General features: G+C 32.7%; 2 protein-coding genes across 5 annotated transcripts; both read left to right on the top strand.

The window, feature by feature from the left end:
• Positions 1-144: 144 nt before the first annotated feature.
• On the top strand, positions 145-1,043 carry LOC131621749 (uncharacterized). The gene has a single exon (XM_058892797.1). It carries the CDS (start codon positions 237-239, stop codon positions 618-620), a length of 384 nt encoding a protein of 127 aa, XP_058748780.1. The 5' UTR covers positions 145-236; the 3' UTR covers positions 621-1,043.
• Positions 1,044-8,311: 7,268 nt separating this feature from the next.
• On the top strand, positions 8,312-19,048 carry LOC131621864 (protein SEMI-ROLLED LEAF 2). 4 transcript variants are annotated; one of them, XM_058892906.1, is made up of 21 exons: positions 8,312-8,468; positions 8,609-8,676; positions 8,901-9,061; positions 10,293-10,367; positions 10,933-11,048; positions 11,961-12,075; positions 12,346-12,474; positions 12,821-12,868; positions 13,102-13,277; positions 13,370-13,566; positions 13,651-13,943; positions 14,317-14,466; positions 14,560-14,850; positions 15,063-15,212; positions 15,627-15,702; positions 15,936-16,063; positions 16,197-16,391; positions 17,175-17,315; positions 17,394-17,522; positions 17,650-17,856; positions 18,684-19,048. In XM_058892906.1, exons 3-21 carry the CDS (start codon positions 8,927-8,929, stop codon positions 18,840-18,842), a joined length of 2,910 nt encoding a protein of 969 aa, XP_058748889.1. In that variant the 5' UTR covers positions 8,312-8,468; positions 8,609-8,676; positions 8,901-8,926; the 3' UTR covers positions 18,843-19,048. The 4 variants fall into 4 exon arrangements, with proteins under 4 accessions (XP_058748889.1, XP_058748891.1, XP_058748890.1 ...); XM_058892908.1 differs by having other exon boundaries at positions 8,313-8,468; positions 14,560-14,790; XM_058892907.1 differs by lacking the exon at positions 8,609-8,676 and having other exon boundaries at positions 8,316-8,468.
• Positions 19,049-19,304: the final 256 nt, after the last annotated feature.

The raw sequence follows: 19,304 nt of genomic DNA, 5'->3' as shown, positions 1-19,304 counted from the left end.
ACGTCTAATAATAATAATAATAATAATAATAATAATAATAATAATAATAATAATAATAATAATAATAATAATAATAGATTTTTCGTAAAGTCTGTTCAGTAACACAAAAACTAGCCCAATAAAATACGGGCTAAAATCGTGCCAGCCCATTTCCTCAATCCTCAAAACGCAACGTTTAACAAGGTGCATGTTGTCCTAAACTAAACGCAACAGAAACGTCGTCGTATTCGTCAACGATGGCGAGCACCCACAACCACCACCACCACATACTGCAACTAGTCCTCTCCTGCCGGAAAATAACAGCGCAGGTAACAAACACCTCAAACTCATCCATCATAGCAATGGCTTCTTCTTCAGAGCAAGAATTTCTCACTCACTACCGATCCGTCCTCAATCGCTTCCCAAGATCACACCGATTCTGGGACGCTAAAGTCGCTTCTCGTGTAGGCGAGAAACTAGGTTTCCGTCTCAGAGAAATCGGCGTCACCGGAGTTCAAATCGACGCCAATGAAGAGCTTTCGCGTCCTCTACATTATCGCAAAATGGTTCTCCCTTTGTTTAGTTCCGTTCAACGCGCCGGCGTTCACGTTTCCGGTGCTGAGAATTTACCCTCCTTATGAATCCGATTAGGAAGCAGAATTTGCTTAGTGTAGTTGTTATTTGTTTTTTTGTTGAGAAATTGATATATTGAAATCAAAATTTTGCGGTTAAATAGGTACTGTTTTCATTTTCAGCTCGTTACTATGTTTGATTGGGTTGATGGGGGAATTTGAGGAAATCATAATGACTTTGTAAAGTGTTAAAATTGCAATATCTCACTCTCAAACCCTCATTGTCAATCCAAACATGGATTAAATAAACCGCTTAAAGTTCTTACTTTTTTCCCTTTAAAAAGTGAAGAAAGAAACAACTTTCCTTCCTTTGCAATTAACCTTTTCAATGATAAACTAGCCAAAATATTCCAATCAACCCATAATTTTCGGTTCTGTTTGGCTCTTCAGTGTTGTTTCTCACACCATTACGGCATTGATATCACATCCCAAACAGCTGGACAAACCTATCATCCTATTTAAATATAAGTAAAATAAAATATTCGATTTTTGGCTCACAAGGTTTGCATTTGCATGCCCAAGTAGCAAATAAGAATGTTTACACTTGAAGCAATCCAAATATAAAAAAAAAAAAAAGTAAATAAACTAATTCATTTTTTTTCCGACAGGATTCATTTTCTTATTAAAACTGCCTAAAGTTTATTATTGAATACTATTTATGAATTTTATTGTGTGATAGTTGATAACTGGTGGGATTCAACTTTGAATTATTTTTTAAAAATAAAACTAAATCAAAGCAAACTATAAATATAAAATATTTTGGTTTTGTAATCAATTCATGCTTAGTCACAAAATAGTAGATATAGATGCAATTTAGATAGTCATACTTATTTTAATATGCTTGCCAATAAAAATCGATGTAATTGATAAAATCATACTTATTAATTAATCACTTAGGATGAATAATGAATTTATAATTCAAATCAATTTTTTTTATTGTTTGTGTAACAATTGAATAAACTATTCTAACTCAAATCATTGAATCAAATCAAATTAATTTTTTTTAGTAATCTCTCCAAAATTAATTTGAACATAAAGTTATTTGTTATCTTGAAGAGCGTGTTTGGTTAATCCACAGTAGAGGAGGAGAAATATTTTATGAAAAGGAAGAGAGGAGAATGAGGGGGAATTTTATTTTCACATGTGTATTGTTAACAATGAAAGAAGTGGGGAAATGAGGGAAGAAATTACAAACATCACAAAAAATTGCAAGTTATTTTAAAACTAAATTACTTTTTTATTCTTATATTTTTTTTTTGAAATACAGAGGGCCGAAGCCTAAGGGAAGAAACTACACTGTAATTAATTTAGGGATGGATACCCCTTACGAATCAGAAAACACTTTCACCGATTTGAGAAAGGAGCCATGGAAGCTATGAATGTTTTACATTCAGAAAACACTTTCACATATTTGAGAAGGTTGGGCCTGTTAGACTCGTCTTGAGGAGTTTGAAAGGCAAGTTTGATGCCTTCGACCCTCCGGCCATACATGACCTCTAGAATGGACCTAGAGACAATGTAACCAATATGTGACTCGAAAGTGGCATTCAACCAATGTTGTAAAAGCCAGTAAGGTCCTGACAGAGAAAGCTGCTTTGGGGTTTCATGAAGGTGTTTGATTCTTAGAGACGCTATACCCAAACTATGGTAAAGATAAGCAAGTAAAAGCTTACCTAAGGAAACCTTTCGACCTTCATGGATCTGGATAGCCAGGGGTATATAAGCTTTAGCTATTTGAACTGACCCTGGACAAAACAAGTAATACGAAAGTCAGGAAGTGAGGAAAGCAACATGTTCTTCATCAGAAACTTCGTCCGTGGACTTGTCATAGTGATCCTGCATATATTTGGTGATAGTAGCATTGGTGAAGTTGAAGTTCATCTCCGTTGGGAGAGTTAGGTCGAAGATTTCACCCAAGGGCGAAAGCCCTGTGATGGCAGCCACGTCGAAAAGAGTGGGAGTCATCATCCCACAAGGGAGATGAAAGGTGTTAGTCGAACCTTTCCAGAAGAACAACGAAGCAAGCGACATAGGGGGACAAACCCTATGACCATTTTTGGACAATTGGATAGCGTCGAAGATGCCCAATTCCTCCCATCTTTGTTGTTTTTTCGCCTGAACTTTGTTGAGCCAAGCTAGATACTCTTTGTTGCCAGGAGCTGGAGTCGAACGAAACACTCTCACTAAAGGATCCATGAACTTCAGGTCGAGAGGGCGTTGCTTATCAAATGCTACAGGCATTGTGGTTTGAAATGAGGGGAAGAAACCTGTGATTTGTTCTGCGTGAGAACGATGATCTAGAAGAGGCCCTGAGAAGGCCATTAACTTATCAGCGCGAGAAAACAAATCAAATATTTTTTTTTATTGTTTGTGTAACAATTGAATAAACTATTCTAACTCAAATCATTGAATCAAATCAAATTAATTTTTTTTAGTAATATCTCCAAAATCAATTTGAACATAAAGTTATTTGTTATCTTGAAGAGCGTGTTTGGTTAATCCACGGTAGAGGAGGAGAAATATTTTATCAAAAGGAAGAGAGGAGAATGAGGGGGAATTTTATTTTCACATGTGTTTTGTTCTAACAATGAAAGAAGTGGGGAAATGAGGGAAGAAATTACAAACATCACAAAAAATTGCAAGTTATTTTAAAACTAAATTACTTTTTTATTCTTATTTTTTTTTTGAAATACAGAGGGCCGAAGCCTAAGGGAAGAAACTACACTGTAATTAATTTAGGGATGGATACCCCTTACGAATCATCCTCTAAACAAAATCGGAGAAACTCTGGAGCAACGGAATAATAAATACAACTGTCGTGTATCTTGCACCCCTCGTTAGCTAGCGCATCGACACACATGTTTGCTTCTCGAAAAGTATGGCTAACTTCCACATCCTCATGCATTCCAATTAGTCTAGTAATTTGTTGTATCAGTGCGTGACTTTCGTAACTTGTCGTCGACGCACCCTTTAGAATAACATCAACCACCGCTATTGAATCAACATTAAGCTCCACTTTCCTTTTTCCCAAGTGGAGCGTATACTTGAGGCCTTCGAACACCCTCATAATTCCACAATAAAAGCAAGTACCCGTGTACTTGGCAAAGCCACCTACCCATTCCCAATTGGAATCCCGAATAATTCCACCACAACCCGAAAGTGATACATCTTTGCACGCGCCATCTGTATTGAGCTTTATATAATATCTTCGAGGCGGTTTCCAATTTATCATAAGAAATATTATATTTATCATAAGAAATATTATATTTATCATTCATAATTCAAATACAAGTTTATTAAAAAATTATAATAATATTTATGATTCATAATTCAAACACAAATTTATTAAAAAAATATAAGTAATCAATTAGAAAAAATTATAAAATATTTTATAAAAACTTAAAAATAATAATATACAATTTTAAAATATAATTAAATACAATAAAATCTAAAAAGAAAGTTATTATAAAAAATATTAAGATAATAAAGAAGTGACACAAAAATTTAAAAAATATTAATAAAATAATAAAAATAACAAAATAAAACACATGAAAAAAGTATAGTCATTATAATAAAAATAATAAGGTTTAAGTAAGAAGATAAAAGTAAAAATGATGTTGATTTGAAAATAGGATGGAAGTAACCATGATTATAACATATAATATTGACTTGAGCGACTATAAATTTTTTATCGTAAAAAAAAAAAAAAACTCCAGCATAAACTTATTATTGAATTTTGAAGACAAACCTATAAGTTAAAAAACAAAAAAAATCTCATTTTTTTCTATGAAAAAACCGTTAGAGGGGACTAAAATTGTTTGAATTTAAAATAGAGAAAATTTAAAATAGGGAGATCAAAATTGTTTGAGTTTAAAATAAGTTGATTAATTCATTAATCAAACAAAATTGAGAAACTAAAATTGTAATTTAGCCAAAGAATAAGAGAAATTTAATAGAAAATCTAAAGTTTTAATATTTTTAGAGATAAATTATAATTTTATGAAAAAAATAGATTAATTTCGTCAATATAATAAATTATATTTTAGTGTATCTCCTTTCTCCTTCTCTCCTTTTCAAAAAAATCATTCTAAGAAATTTCAATCTATTTCTCTCCTAAAATATTGAACTATCAAACATTTTTTATTTATAAATATTCTCTCCCCATCTCCCTTTTTCAAAAATTCTCAACCAAACAATTCCCTAAATTAAATAATTTTTTCTTAAAATCAATTTAAACAGTATACAAACTCTTTTACTACCAAATATCTTAGGAGAGCTCTTGAAATAGAAGAACACCGTAGCCAAAAAGCTTAGATTATTGCTGGAAAATTGAGGTAAGAGATAGGGGATTACTCATCTATGGATGTAAATTGCATGAAGGATAGAGATGAATCATCACCCTCTTCTTTATTTTCCATTAGGTTTCCCCATTGTTGATGTTTTACGTGTTTTGAATAAAGTTGTGTAAAAACTATTTGTTTGCAATGATTTAGGTGAAATTCATGCTTTAATTGTTTTTGAAATTTATGTAAGATGTGTATGTGTAAATCTGAATATTCATATTCATAAGTTTGATAGGATGAATATATTCCTAGAGCAGTGACAAATTGATGAATTATATGTTTAATCAGTGGATAATTGATGTAATAAACATGACATGAAATATGTATGTTGAATTTTGTGTGATTTGGGTGGTTTGTGATTGAAATCAGAGTTTTAATAGGGTTCTAATGGTGAAATTCGCGTGTTTGGTGTTGTTGTTTTGTGTGTTCTCGCTGAGCGAAGATGAAGCCTCGCCTAGTGAGACTTCGCTTAGCGAAGAAAGGTCTCGCCTATCGGAACGTTCAATGTGAGTTTTTTTTCTAGTTTTTGACTCGTGCTTAGCAAGAGATGGATGCACGTAGCGAGAGCTTGCCCAACGAGCTATAGGTCGCTTAGCAAGGGTGACAACGCAAAGTTGGTTGTTTCGACTTGATTTTTCGAGCTATTTCTGATTCCAGCGACTGTTAGTTGGTGTTTGTTGTGTTTTGACGGGTTGATGAATAATATTTACATGTTTAAAGAGTTACGTGAATACTTGTATGATTTCATATTTATAAGTTATAATTGTATATCATACTTGTTATGTTGAGATTGTGGCCTTATAATGGGCAATGATTACGGTTCAACGAGGAACCAGTGGTGAGCATTGCACTTGTATGTTGTTGTTGTATGCCATACATCATGTGTGTTGGTGATACATATACGAACTTCGGTCCAGTTATGAGTCACTGATTTAGAAAGGGGGATCAGTGACAAGTGGGGTTCAAAGGGGAACCCGATTCAAAGGGGAATCATTGATGGTGAGTGGACGAAATCAATAACATAACTCTGATGCTCACAATTGGTACCACATGCATTAGGGTCGAGGTGTTGATCGTATTGCAAACATATTTGCATTGTGAATTGATTGATTGTTGTTGTGAATGATTCATACATTGATGCTTGTTATGAATGATGCTACCCTTGCTGACATTTACACTGTTGACAATGTGTAATACCTTCGAAAAATTACCTATTTATCTTTTATAAATAAAAAGTTAGAATTTTAGAGTGTTATATGTGGTGCATATAAAGTGAATACGAAAATGTATCTCCAGATTAATTTCAGGCAAATAAGAGAAGTGTAACTTATTTATACATATATTTGATATAAAAATGTTGCGTCTAAAAATACATTTATAAATTTGTAAAGAAATTTTAGAATTTTCTTACAGTACTTCCTACTTCTCGATCATTACAATGGAATAGAAATTCCTACCATAAGGGAATAATATCATACAATATAAAAAAATGTGTGTTTTGATCTTACTAGTATTTGCTAAAACAAATATATACAATATAATTAATGAATTTGTCTAAGTAATAAGAGATTTTGATTTCTTAAATAAGCAATTAGAAGCTGAAGTTGGACCACTCTCTTCTATATGAATAAAGTTGGCTAGGAGGAGACAAGAACCTACTTTATAGAATCTCCTAGAAATATCAGCCATTGCTAAACAATTAGTACAATTTTTGTATCTATATACGGTTGTCACTAATAAATGAACACGTTAAAAACAAATAAATGGCACGTTAGTAGCTGTCATTTTATTCATGTTTAATTAATATTAGCATATATAGTTTGACATTCTCAATATTGAAAGTTTACTTTTCATATTGCTAATTTAAAATAACTAATCACAACCATTTATATTTATAATTTTAATATTTATAATTAAAGTCCAATAAATTAATTTAGTTTATAGCTCTGTAAGAAATTTGAATATATTAAATGTAAGAAATTTGAACTCGCGACCTCTCATTTGTTCACTTTAAAAAATGAATTTCAATTACTAAATTATTTAAACAAAAAAATTATGATTAAAGTCAAACAAATTTTATGATCATATACTTATCATTGATAAAATATGTCATTTTTCTAATCTAGTGGTAATCTTTTGTATTGAAACTACCGTTGATCGAAAAGAATGAATTCACATTATATTGCAGTAGTTTGAAATTTCAGATGCGGTAGAGAGCAAGTTAACCCATGAAACTAACACTTCAACAATCAAGTAAGATATAAAAAATAGAGTTTAAATGAAAAGGAATATGAATACGTGATATTTTTTCCTATTTAAAAATGAAAATGATTCATAAATGCATGTGTGAAATTATGTGAGAAAACATCAATCGTTAGATTTATCCGAGCAATTAACATAGTAGTATTCTTATGAGAGATTATTTGCGGCACTAAGAAAACGAGTCTACCCGTTTTGAATTTAGTAACTTGTTGAGTAACTTGTTGTTTTGTAATTGAGTTTTGTGGATGGCTCGGAACATGTAATAATCACTAAAAACTCACAGATATGACAGTGAACATCAAAATTCAATATTTGATGATGATATCCGACATAACAATATCAATTTTTGTTAAATTTTTGGTAAAAATCGAATTTCCTCTGCGGGCAATTGCATAGACTAATCTCTCGAGTTATGTAGGACCTCAATGAGTGATAAAATTCTTTCTCAAAAAAATTTAATACTGATGTGTGCCTAGGGCTGAGTTTGAACCATGACCTTTGATTAAAATAAAAGAGATCCCTTATCATTTCATCAAAGTGCTCGATTTTTTTTAATTGAATTAGAATATGTGAAAGACCAAATTTATGATATTTTTTAAAATATTATTAATAAAGCAAAGGAATAAAATTGTAATATTAGAAATTTTTATTAAATTAACCAAAGTTAAAAAAAAAACATTTCCCAAATAACTAAGCTTTAATTATGTATTGTCAACACATTGGAAAGTGCCAAAACATATAAGAGGAGACGTCAATATAATTGATTAATGTACAAATATATATAAGAAAGTGTACAATATTATCAATTGAATTGATATCTCATTTTATATATTGTACACTGTGTCCATTGGATTGATGCATTCTTTATTTTGTTATTTTTTGTTTGAAATATAACTACTTTAACAATTAGTGGCGTTATTTTTTGTTTAAAACATGGCGTTATTTTTTGTTTAAAACATGGCTACTTTAAGAATGAGTGGAGAAACTTAGTTATTTGAGATATTTTTTTTAAATTTTTTTAGTTATCTTAATAAAAAAATTCATAATATTATGCACATATATAAATAATGAAATGATATAATAATGATAATTTATAGTATATTGGACAAAATGACAGTTAATATAACGATTCGTAATTCCTTCATCAAAACAAAAACTTACCTTTTTCAACATATTCATATTCATATTAATGTCCCGATGGCCGGGGGAGAGTTGCGCCCTCTGACTCTGACCCCATCGCCATTTTCCCACGGTATTCTTTTCTCATTTTTTTCTATTACCCACCCTTTCTTCATTCGATTTTCAGTTTTTTACTTTATTACCATTTTTGCCACATTTTTTTCCTCTTTCATAATTATCATTTTCCCCTTCAATTTTTGCTTTCGAGTATAGTCTAGATCGCGATCGAAGACTCTTGTTTATGCGAAGAGGTGCAATTTCAATTTTTCAAATTCCAATTGGTAGGTTTCAATTTTTGACGAGTTGATTCATCTACGTAGTTTGTGTTTTTGTTTCGTTCTGAAATTTTTGAGCATGTAGTTTGTTTTTTGGTGAAATTGATTAAACCCTGTGTTGTTTGTTGAGCTGAATTTGACTTGATTGATTGTAAATTTGTGTGGAGTTTGAGTTTGTGTTACTGTGATGTTAATTGTGGGAAGTGGATTTGTTGTTGTTGTTGTTGCAGGGGAGGGTCTGTGAATTTGTAAGCGAATGGGGGTTATGTCCAGGCGGGTTATCCCCGCCTGTGGTAGCCTCTGTGTTTTTTGTCCTTCTTTGCGAGCAAGATCGAGACAGCCGGTGAAACGTTACAAGAAGTTGATTGCTGAAATCTTACCGCGTAATCAGGTGAGATTTTGAGGTCATTTTGTTGTGATGTTGTTTGCTTCAGGAGCTGATAGTTATAAGTTGACTTTGTAATAATTTGCAAATGTATGCATTGGAGAGTTCGTGGACGGTATATTTTGGTTTAGTATTTTATTGATGTAATGCCATTTTGTGGTTTATTTCTGTTGATTATGCGATGAATAATAAGATATTAAGTTTTCTGAATAGAATTACAAGGCACTAGGTGATGCTTCATGATCTAAATTATACTAGTAAAGAATGATTGGATTTAATTATGATTTAGAATCTCTGAGGCCCCTCTCAACTCCTCATGGTTGTCAAGACCTCGTTTTAGATATTGAAATCTTAAGATTTTATGATCTCACTCACCCCCAAACGATTCCGATCTTAAGTAGAATCGCGTGTTGTAGCCAAATTGTAAAAAAAAAGAAGTAAAATCATTGATTTTATGCGATCTTTGCCGGTTTCAGCCATGATTGATCGTTTTCTTACCACCACCATTAAAAGGTGAGAAGGATGACAAGAAGCAAAGGCACAACAATTACGCTTTGGCGGGGATGAATGTGTGCCTTTTGAAATGATGAAGTCTTAGATTTAGGGTTTAGAGAATAAACATCTCACTTGTAGGGTTTGTTTTAGCTATGATAATCCTAATTCTAACAAATGTTCCATGTGGTAGTAATAAAGTATAAAAACCCAGTCATACATGCCTAAAGAATATGAAAAAGAATCATTTTCTCACGAATACACTTGCCTAGTAACATACTCCCTCCATCTCATAATAAATGTCTTATTTGAGCAATGCGCGGTTTTTAAGAAAATGATTGGATGTGTTGGTTTTAGTAAAAAAGTTAATGTCATTTACTAGAATACCCCTATTAATAGTAGTTGAATAACGTGAAAGTTAATAAATAGGGGTATAGTAGTGGAAAAATAATAATGATTGATGCATTGAAATTGTAAATGGACAATTAATTTGAGACAAGAAAAAAATGCAAATGAGACACTTATTATGAGACGGAGGGAGTATATGTTACCCCCTTTCGATCTTATAAAAATAATTGGGTAGGATCTTCCGATCTTAGCTACGATTTTATAGTTTACGATTTTACTATTCTCTCCCGATCTTATGTAAGATCTCGATCTTGACATCCTTCTCCCCTCCCCTATCTGAACCAAAGGGTAAGGAAACATCTTTTTTGATTCACCTGATGAATACCATGTTTTGCAGGCTGCTGAACTCAATGATAGAAAAATCGGAAAGCTATGCGAGTATGCTTCTAGGAATCCATTGAGAATTCCCAAGGTACTGTTCTCAAAGTCTACTCTTTGTTTCTCGTCACTTGTAGTCTAGCTGTTTCACTTAACTAATAAAATTATGATATGCTGGAGGAAGTATTGATAGTCATTCTCAGCTGCTTTAATTAATATATATCATTGTAGAAAATCCAGTTGGGTTCCAAGTTCCATCTAATCACATGCTTTATAGAACTGAAATATTAAGCACTGAGATTTTTAGTTACAATTTGAAGCACTATTATACTTTTTTACAATATTTTCATTCAATTGCTGAATATATTTGTTAAAGGAAAACTTGGTCATTTGGTAATTTCAACGAAGCTATGCTAAAGGAAATAATTGTCGTATAATACTTTAAATAACAAAAGAATTGCAACTGAGTTTATTTGGTGAATTCTCATTTGCTGAATGTTATTGGTATATTTTTCACCTAATTTCAGTTTTGGCATGTATTAAATTTAAACAAACTCTATTGGATCAATTTAACTCTTTTTTTTCTTTTTCTTTTCACTTTTAGTATTGAATTCGATCTCTTACATGTGCTGAGTTTATGTGGTGTTTTGCATCGGCAGATTGCAGAGAATTTGGAGCAAAGATGTTACAAGGATTTGCGTAATGAAAACTTTGGTTCAGTGAAAGTTATCTTGTGCATATACAGAAAATTGCTGTCGTCATGTAAGGAGCAGATGTAAGTTTTTTGCCTTATAAGTTAAGTGCAGATATGTTCCTTGAACTGATTTGCTGTTTGATCCCAATTGAGTTTGTTGAAACACAAGGGATTCTGAGGGCAGGATTTATCTTTCAAATATTAAGATTCAAATGTCGTAATCATAAGAGTATTACATTGCTGATGCCTTTTTGAAATTTATGAGCATTTACGAGTTTTATGTCCAGGACCTCCTGGTAGCATTCTGATAGAAACTGGTAGATATAGTGAATGAATTAAAGAAAAGAAAACAGAAATGATAGAACAATCCTCTGCAGAATTTGTCAAGAACAGCAGTTTATATTTTAATACAAATTTAACACACCAGCACATCAGAAAAAGTTTGGAGAGACAATGATAGAATATATATAAATCAGTTCATATCCAAGAAATTCAAGAGTCTTGGTCTATCCATTCCAAGAATCCGTGAGCTTGGTCTCTCCTGCCCAAAGCCACTCCATAACTATTCCATGATCAGCCTCTCCTATCATTTCCCTATTTATTCTTAAAATTAAACAATATTACTGCCATAATAACTTCTCATAACTGCCATTAGAAGAATTCTAACTCATTCATGTTGGGTGTATCAGACTATGTCTAAATAATGATATGATAGATTTACTCTGGATGAGTAATCTTACTATAATACAATGAGAAACCCTTTGTGTAACACGATTTTGTATAGATGTATAGAACTTATTTTCAATATGATGTTTATACTCCAAGCCCGGCTCAAGCATTACCAATTAGCTCTCCTTGTTTTTTTATAACAGTTCTCCTATACGCAGTGACTTGAGTGTTATACAATACAGTTTTGTTTAATTTGGTTTCCAGTTGTTAGATGCTACATTTCATTGACTGAGAAATAATATTCAAAATAAATGCTATCTGCAGACCACTATTTGCCAGTAGTTTATTAGGGATCATTCGGACTCTTTTTGAGCAAACTCGAGCAGATGAAGTGCGGATCTTAGGTTGCAATACTCTTGTAGATTTTATTAATTTCCAGGTATGTAGTCATTCAGTCTTTTTGATTTCAGTTTTAAAAACTTATAGCACTGTTTATGAATGGTTAGCACTTAGCACCATGTTGGTAGTAGATTCAGTGATTTCAGTTTTAAAAACATATAGCACTGTTTATGAATCGTTAGCACCATGTTGGTGGTAGATTCAGTGATTTCAGTTTAACGTTATAGTCTATATTATAGGTCCTGCAACTTGATATATTGCAATTTATAGATCTTTATGGTTTCTAATTTTGTCACAATTTAAAAAATAGACAGATGGTACATACATGTTCAACTTAGAAGGTTTTATCCCGAAATTATGTCAGTTGGCCCAAGAAGTGGGAGATGATGACCGAGCTCTGCTTCTACGCTCAGCAGGACTACAAGCTTTATCTTCTATGGTAATGCTCCTTTCCTTGTTAATTAGTTACTTCTTACTTACTGAATTTGCTGCTCTTTCTCTATTGATCAAAACAAACAGGAATAAGCACATCTTGATTATTTTTATGAAAAGGTTCCAACTGCACAAAATATGAAATAAATGAATGAGAAAGATCACCATTAGCAGTTTTATTTATTTTTTATTGATAATTCATAAGTTTCACACTGGTAGTGATACAACTAAATCATTTTAACTCGTTAGCAGTTCCCTAGTTCCTACAACAGTACTTTATAGCAGTTGCCTTTTGAGATTACTTGTACCTTCCCTTGACACCTTTTGATTTTCTCCATTGTTATTTTGACCAGGTAAAGTTCATGGGTGAGCAGTCACATCTTTCCATGGATTTCGACAAAGTGAGTATTGTATTCTTATTTTTATTCCTTCAATCTTTTGGCTGATACCGGCAGTGACACCAAACAAAGGGTTGCATCAAACCTTAAGCTTGTTTCTATCTATTTATTCCAAATATTGAACTGCAGTTTGGGCCTTGAATTTTGATGTTATTTTACACTTGAAGCTAAAACATTTTCTTGTCAATCTAATTTTTGTGTTCTTTTTCTTATTTGTTGGGTGAATTTTGAAATAGATTGTATCAGCAATTTTGGAGAATTGTATGGATCTCCAATCTAAATCCAACCTCGCCAGGGTAGAGAAACTGAATTCACAATCTCAGAACCAGATAGTTCAGGGGTTTCTTAAAGAAGAAGACTGTATATCATCCACGTTGAATGTCACAACAGGATTTGAGATAGAGTCCAAGTTGTATGTATTCTCTTATTCTTTTCTCCACTCCCTTTATTATGTAAGAATCCAACCTCCATGATCCCAACAGCCTGTGTTCACTACTTTCACAGGGATACTGCTAAGAATCCTGCTTACTGGTCAATGGTTTGCTTGTACAATATAGCTAAATTGGCAAAGGAAGCTACTACCGTGCGGCGTGTCCTGGAACCACTTTTTCATCATTTTGATTCAGAGAACCACTGGTCTTCGGAAAAGGGGGTTGCTTATTGTGTTTTGATGTATTTGCAATCCCTTTTAGCTGAATCAGGTATTCTTGTTGCATCCCGTGTTATTATAGCTATAAAATTCTCCCAATTTTTCTCAATAACTGATCATCAGTTTTGAACACCAGGAAATAATTCCCATCTTCTGTTGTCCATTTTGGTCAAGCACTTGGATCATAAGAATGTTGCCAAGCAACCTACCCTTCAGATTGATATTATTAACACCACTACACAGGTTGCACAAAATGTGAAGCCGCAAGCCTCAGTTGCAATCATTGGTGCAATATCTGATCTCATTAAACATTTAAGGAAATGTCTACAAAATTCAGCTGAAGCATCCGACACTGAAAATGATGCATATAAGTTTAATACTAAATTTCAATCTTGCATTGAAATGTGCATATTACAACTTTCAAACAAGGTATATATATATAAATATATATGCAAACATTATGTATCAATGTTTTGATGTCTTTCAAACTCTTATACTATAAGACATCGTTATGGATGCTCTCTGAGAAAAGTTTCTTCATTTCTATATGTCTATAGATTCAATTTCTTATCTGTTTTTCTACTGAAGAGGTTTTATTTAGGGACTTGTGTTTTGTGTCCTTGGTTGGCCATCTCTCGAAAAGAATGTTTAAATGTTATCTCTTAGTTTTGACTTTTATAGAAGAGCAACTAAATTTCTACACTAGTCAAAATTGACTTGATTTTAAACAACTAAGTTCCTATAGAAGTATAAGGATTGGGTACGTTGCATCAGTCTTGTCACACTGCTTTTACTCTATCAGGTTGGAGATGCAGGACCCATTCTTGACTTGATGGCCGTCGTGCTAGAGAATATTTCTAGTTCTACTATCATAGCCAGAACAACAATCTCTGCTGTCCGTCAAACTGCAAAATTAATCACTTCCGTCCCTAATGTGTCGTATCACATGAAGGCAAGTAATCTTACTTAGACTGAGAATGAAGTTTCTGAATGCTTGACTGTATTTAACAGTCTAATTTTCTGGGTTACTTTTGAACTTTTCCAGGCTTTCCCTGATGCATTGTTTCATCAATTGCTCCTGACCATGGCTCATCCTGACCGTGAAACACAAATTGGAGCACATAGTATCTTCTCTATAGTGCTAATGCCATCTGTGTTTACTCCTTGGTTTGACCAAAAAGGGATTGCTAAGAAGGTAGAGAGTGACAGCCTCTCCATTCAGCATGAAAGTTTTTCTGGAGCAAAGCACTTGAATGGGAAACTGGTAGAAGAAAAGGTAATAGCAGGTGTGAGCGGGAAGACTTTTTTTACTCATGCTCTAACTGATGGAAAAGATGTGAGAATTTTTTATCATCATTTACAGTTTGCATTTAACGGTATTTTTTTTGGTTGGATGGATTGAGGGTATTTTGTTCCTATTCGTCACAGTTTAATCTTACTGATTCTTGTTGAACAATTGTGTTGATGGGTGTTCAGTAATCCGTTAGCTTGTATGATTCATCTTTGCTATAGAAGCTCCTAACCAAATGTTGTCTCTGAAATTTTCAGGATCTAAGATCTCTTAGGTTGAGCGGTCACCAAGTGAGTCTCTTGCTTTCTTCAATCTGGGTTCAGGCAACATCTGCTGAAAATGGCCCTGCAAATTATGAGGCAATGGCGCACACTTATAGCATTGCTTTATTATTTACTCGTTCTAAGGTGAGTCTGGTTAATACCAAGCGCCATGATTGCTTTCAAAGATTTATAATCAGTAAAGTACCAAAATCACTTCACTCATTTTGTCTAATTGTTGCTCAATTTTAATCACCTATATTATTAACGATCAGTATATAATTTTCCGAGTAGCTTTTACTATCATGGGTTATGAAAGGGCAATAAATTATAAGAGCAACTTATATAAAAGAGTAGTTCTACTAGGCTTGATATCGTTGCCATCATTTAGTGGCAGCAGTAACCATTCAGACATGAGTTTTTATCTTTTTGAAAACTAAGAAACAGTAATGTATATCACATTTTTGTCCTAAAAAAATTAATCTGGATAGCATTTAGAACCAAGTGGTATTACATGATTGATTTGTCTAAGCTCACGATGATGATTATTGCTTTCCACAGACATCCAGTTACATGGCTTTGGTAAGATGCTTTCAACTGGCATTTTCCCTCAGGAGCATATCTTTGGACCAAGAAGGTATGTGGTATACATGTGATTTTTTTACTTTATAGTACGGAATGACAGAGTTCCCATCTCTATGGAATCATCATTTCCTGAAATTTTGCATACCAAACAAAGTAATGTTCTTCATTAAGTGGTGGCAAAAATGGAATTACAATTTTTGAAATGTCCATTAGCTAAAACTTAATTGAGGACTATATTTTTACAGCAAATAATTTCTGACATGTTTCTTTACATGGCTGTTAAAGGAGGCTTACCACCATCTCGCAGGAGGTCCCTTTTAACCTTAACTTCATACATGCTTATATTCTCTGCCAGGGAAGGCAATTTCCCTGATCTGATTCCAAAAGTCAAAGCATTCCTCTCAGAGGCACCAGTGAGCTTCCACTCTTAACCTCTTGATTTGATCCCCCATTCCCTGTCCTTGTTTTTCAGCTTCAGTTTAAAGTTGAGAGGCATTATTGTTTTCCTGTTCTAATTTATAACTAATTAAAATCATGAACCCACAGGTAGATCCGTTTCTTGAACTGGTGGATAATACTCTGCTACGGGCTGTTTGTATAAAATCAGACAATATATTTTATGGATCTGAGGAAGATGAAGTTGCTGCTATGAAATCACTATCAACTGTACAATTGTATGACAGGCAGTTGAAAGAGACTATAATATCATACTTTATGACTAAATTTTCGAAATTGCCAGAGGTAATATAAATTTGATTGGGCGGATAAGATGATTTTCTAAAGAGTGTGAAAAAGAGATGATTTTCTAAAGAAATGTGGCTTTGTTATTCTTTCTATTGTAAACCCACATAAAACACCTTCACGTGCAATATAAAAAAGAAGTAAAGAAAATTGTAGGGAGTATGCTCAAATGAGTAAAAGGGTAGTAACAAGGAAGCAGTATACTTTTGTTTGCTCAAATCCAATGATAATACACCAGTGACTAGTAAATCAGTAGCAAAGATGTGGAAGTTTATAACAAAACAAATGATTGTCTGATAAGTGTTTAATATTGATTGAATATAAGTTAAATAGTTGCCTTTGGTTCTAATATTTAATTATGCATTTGTTCTGTGTGTGTGTGTGTGTGTCTATTATATATATATATATATATATATATATATATATATATATATATATATATATATATATATATATATATATATATATATATATATATATATATATATATATATATATATATATATATATATATATATATATATATATATATATATATATATATATATATATATATATATATATATATATATATATATATATATATATATATATATATATATATATATGTATATATATATATATATTCCAGTGTCGCGTGCGCGAACATACTTGTTCTGGAAACTAGCTAAAAATTAGCATTTCTTATGTAAAATAATTCTTGCAGTGGAGTAGTGGCTTGGAGAGGAATATGTTGGTTGTGCATATGTGGAAATAACATGACTTTTTTTTGATATTTTCCAGGATGAGTTGTCCAGCATAAAAAATCAACTTCTACAGGGTTTTTCCCCTGATGATGCTTATCCTTCGGGACCTCCATTGTTTATGGAGACACCAAGACCAGGTTCTCCACTTGCTCAGATTGAGTTCCTCGATTTTGATGAGGTAAAATTATCAAAAGTTACATCTCCATTTAGTTTATCTTGTAAAACTCGGTGACAAATACTGTGATTGGTTTTCCAGATAATGGCTCCAGATGATTCGATGGATGAAGAGACCGGGCCTGAGCTAAGTGGAAGCCAATCAGATCGCAGAACATCACTTTCAACCCACTTCCCTGATGTTGTAGGTGTTAATCAACTCTTGGACTCGGTAAATATGATATGCTTTTCTTTTTTATCTAAATTTTAGCTGTTTGACATTTTGAATCGAAGTTTATGCTTATGCTGGAGAATGTCTTTCTTCTCTTTTTGATATATGGGGATTATCATATGGATAGGTTTTGGAAACTGCTCGGCAAGTTGCAAGCGTATCCACTTCCTCAACTCCGTTACCTTATGACGAAATAAAAAACCAGTGTGAGGCTCTTGTAACAGGGAAACAAGAGAAGATGTCAGCCATTCAGAGTTTTAAGCATCAACAGGAGACCAAAGCCATAGTTCTTTCGAGTGAAAATGAAGTAGAAGTTTCTCGTCCACCTGTTGCGGTTAGCATTTTCTTGCAATATTTTAGTTTTTCAGTATAAGAGAAGTGTATGTTATATTAGAATTTTTCTTCAGGATCTATTTGGAATTCAATTGGTTATAATGGTTTGTGTGTTTAAAGTATCATTGACTGTGATGGATTGCTACGCAGGGTCAAACTAGTTATTGACCAAAGTTAAGTTATTAAAAATAATAAAACCAATCTCTAAATTTGAAGGCAACATCTGCTCATTTATTACATACTCCTGCTTTTGAACCATTGTCATGAGTATCTGCAATATCAGGATTCACAGTCAACTATAAAATTTGTCTCATATTAATGTGAACACTCTGCATCAAAAAGTGCAGAATAGATGGAATTAACAGCAAATTATAAGAGAAATAGTATGTTATTTCTGAAAGTAAAAGGAAATACAGTAGAATAAGATCTTATTAGCCATAAAGCTAAGCTCCTATAGAAAACCAATGCTCTCTGCCTCTAACAAACTATATGATTCTACTTCCTACCCTTCTCTCTCCACCCACACTCCTTATAACAGAATTTCCTTACACAATTCGATTCCCGCTTCTCTCCATTTCAACCGTCTCTATTTCTTGACATAAACTCTCCATACTATGGGTCTAGACAACTTATGTGCTAACTGTCTCTGAGTTCACCTTGTCATGTGGGATCCTATTCCTATCACATCGCCTCTTGATTTCTATTTACCACTGTATGCTTAAATTAGGATTCAGTTGTCTGAAAATGATAATCCTTTGTCACTGATGCATCATAATGTTTTGTTTTCTGGTAATGATAATTATTCGTGAGTACTGTGTCATTGTGCAGGCACTAGAATATTCAAGATATGATTTGAAGTTGGTGACGCAGGCGCAATTAGCACAGGATCAAATCCGCTATCTTTCACACGACCCTAGACAGCAACATTCTTTGAGACTTCCACCTTCGAGCCCCTATGATAAATTCTTAAAAGCTGCAGGATGCTAATGAAGCTAAATTGCAATATATGCCATTTTTTATTCTTTATGGTGATGATAAACTAAATGTTTCTGTATTCATGTCCATAATATGCGAAATGTGCAGCTTCTTTTGCTGAAAGAGTTGTTTTGTCTCAGTCCAGCAAATGTATGATATTGTCTATATATAAACTTTAGTTATGTTTGTTAATATTTACAAGCTTTTTGTATTTTTTAGAGGATAAGGGTTTTGTTGATGATTTTTTTTCAGTGTATCATTAGTGTCATAAATGAATGAATTCCTATGCTGATCTGCTTCCCAAATTTACCAGTAATAAATCAAATTACGGGTGAACTATCTTTTGTACTATATTTTATATCAAAAATTTAAGAAATCATTATGTTTGCGTGTTGATTAAACACGTTATTGTATGATAAATGGCTTATAATTTTCATTTTGTTCTTACAATATTAACATTTTAATTTTAAAAAA

The sequence above is a fragment of the Vicia villosa genome, unplaced genomic scaffold, assembly GCF_029867415.1.
Source record: "Vicia villosa cultivar HV-30 ecotype Madison, WI unplaced genomic scaffold, Vvil1.0 ctg.000011F_1_1, whole genome shotgun sequence".
Classification (NCBI taxonomy): domain Eukaryota; kingdom Viridiplantae; phylum Streptophyta; class Magnoliopsida; order Fabales; family Fabaceae; genus Vicia; species Vicia villosa.
Note: the sequence above shows the minus strand (reverse complement) of the source record. Positions and strands in the feature narration are given on the sequence as shown.

Bases quoted from the DNA above. Each gene is read 5' to 3' on its own strand.
- LOC131621749 (XM_058892797.1), top strand. From the start codon at position 237: ATGGCGAGCACCCACAACCACCACCACCACATACTGCAACTAGTCCTC.
- LOC131621864 (XM_058892906.1), top strand. From the start codon at position 8,927: ATGGGGGTTATGTCCAGGCGGGTTATCCCCGCCTGTGGTAGCCTCTGT. The intron at 12,076-12,345 runs GTATGTAGTCAT...TTTAAAAAATAG, and splicing joins TAGATTTTATTAATTTCCAG to ACAGATGGTACATACATGTT. The intron at 16,064-16,196 runs GTGAGCTTCCAC...ATGAACCCACAG, and splicing joins CATTCCTCTCAGAGGCACCA to GTAGATCCGTTTCTTGAACT.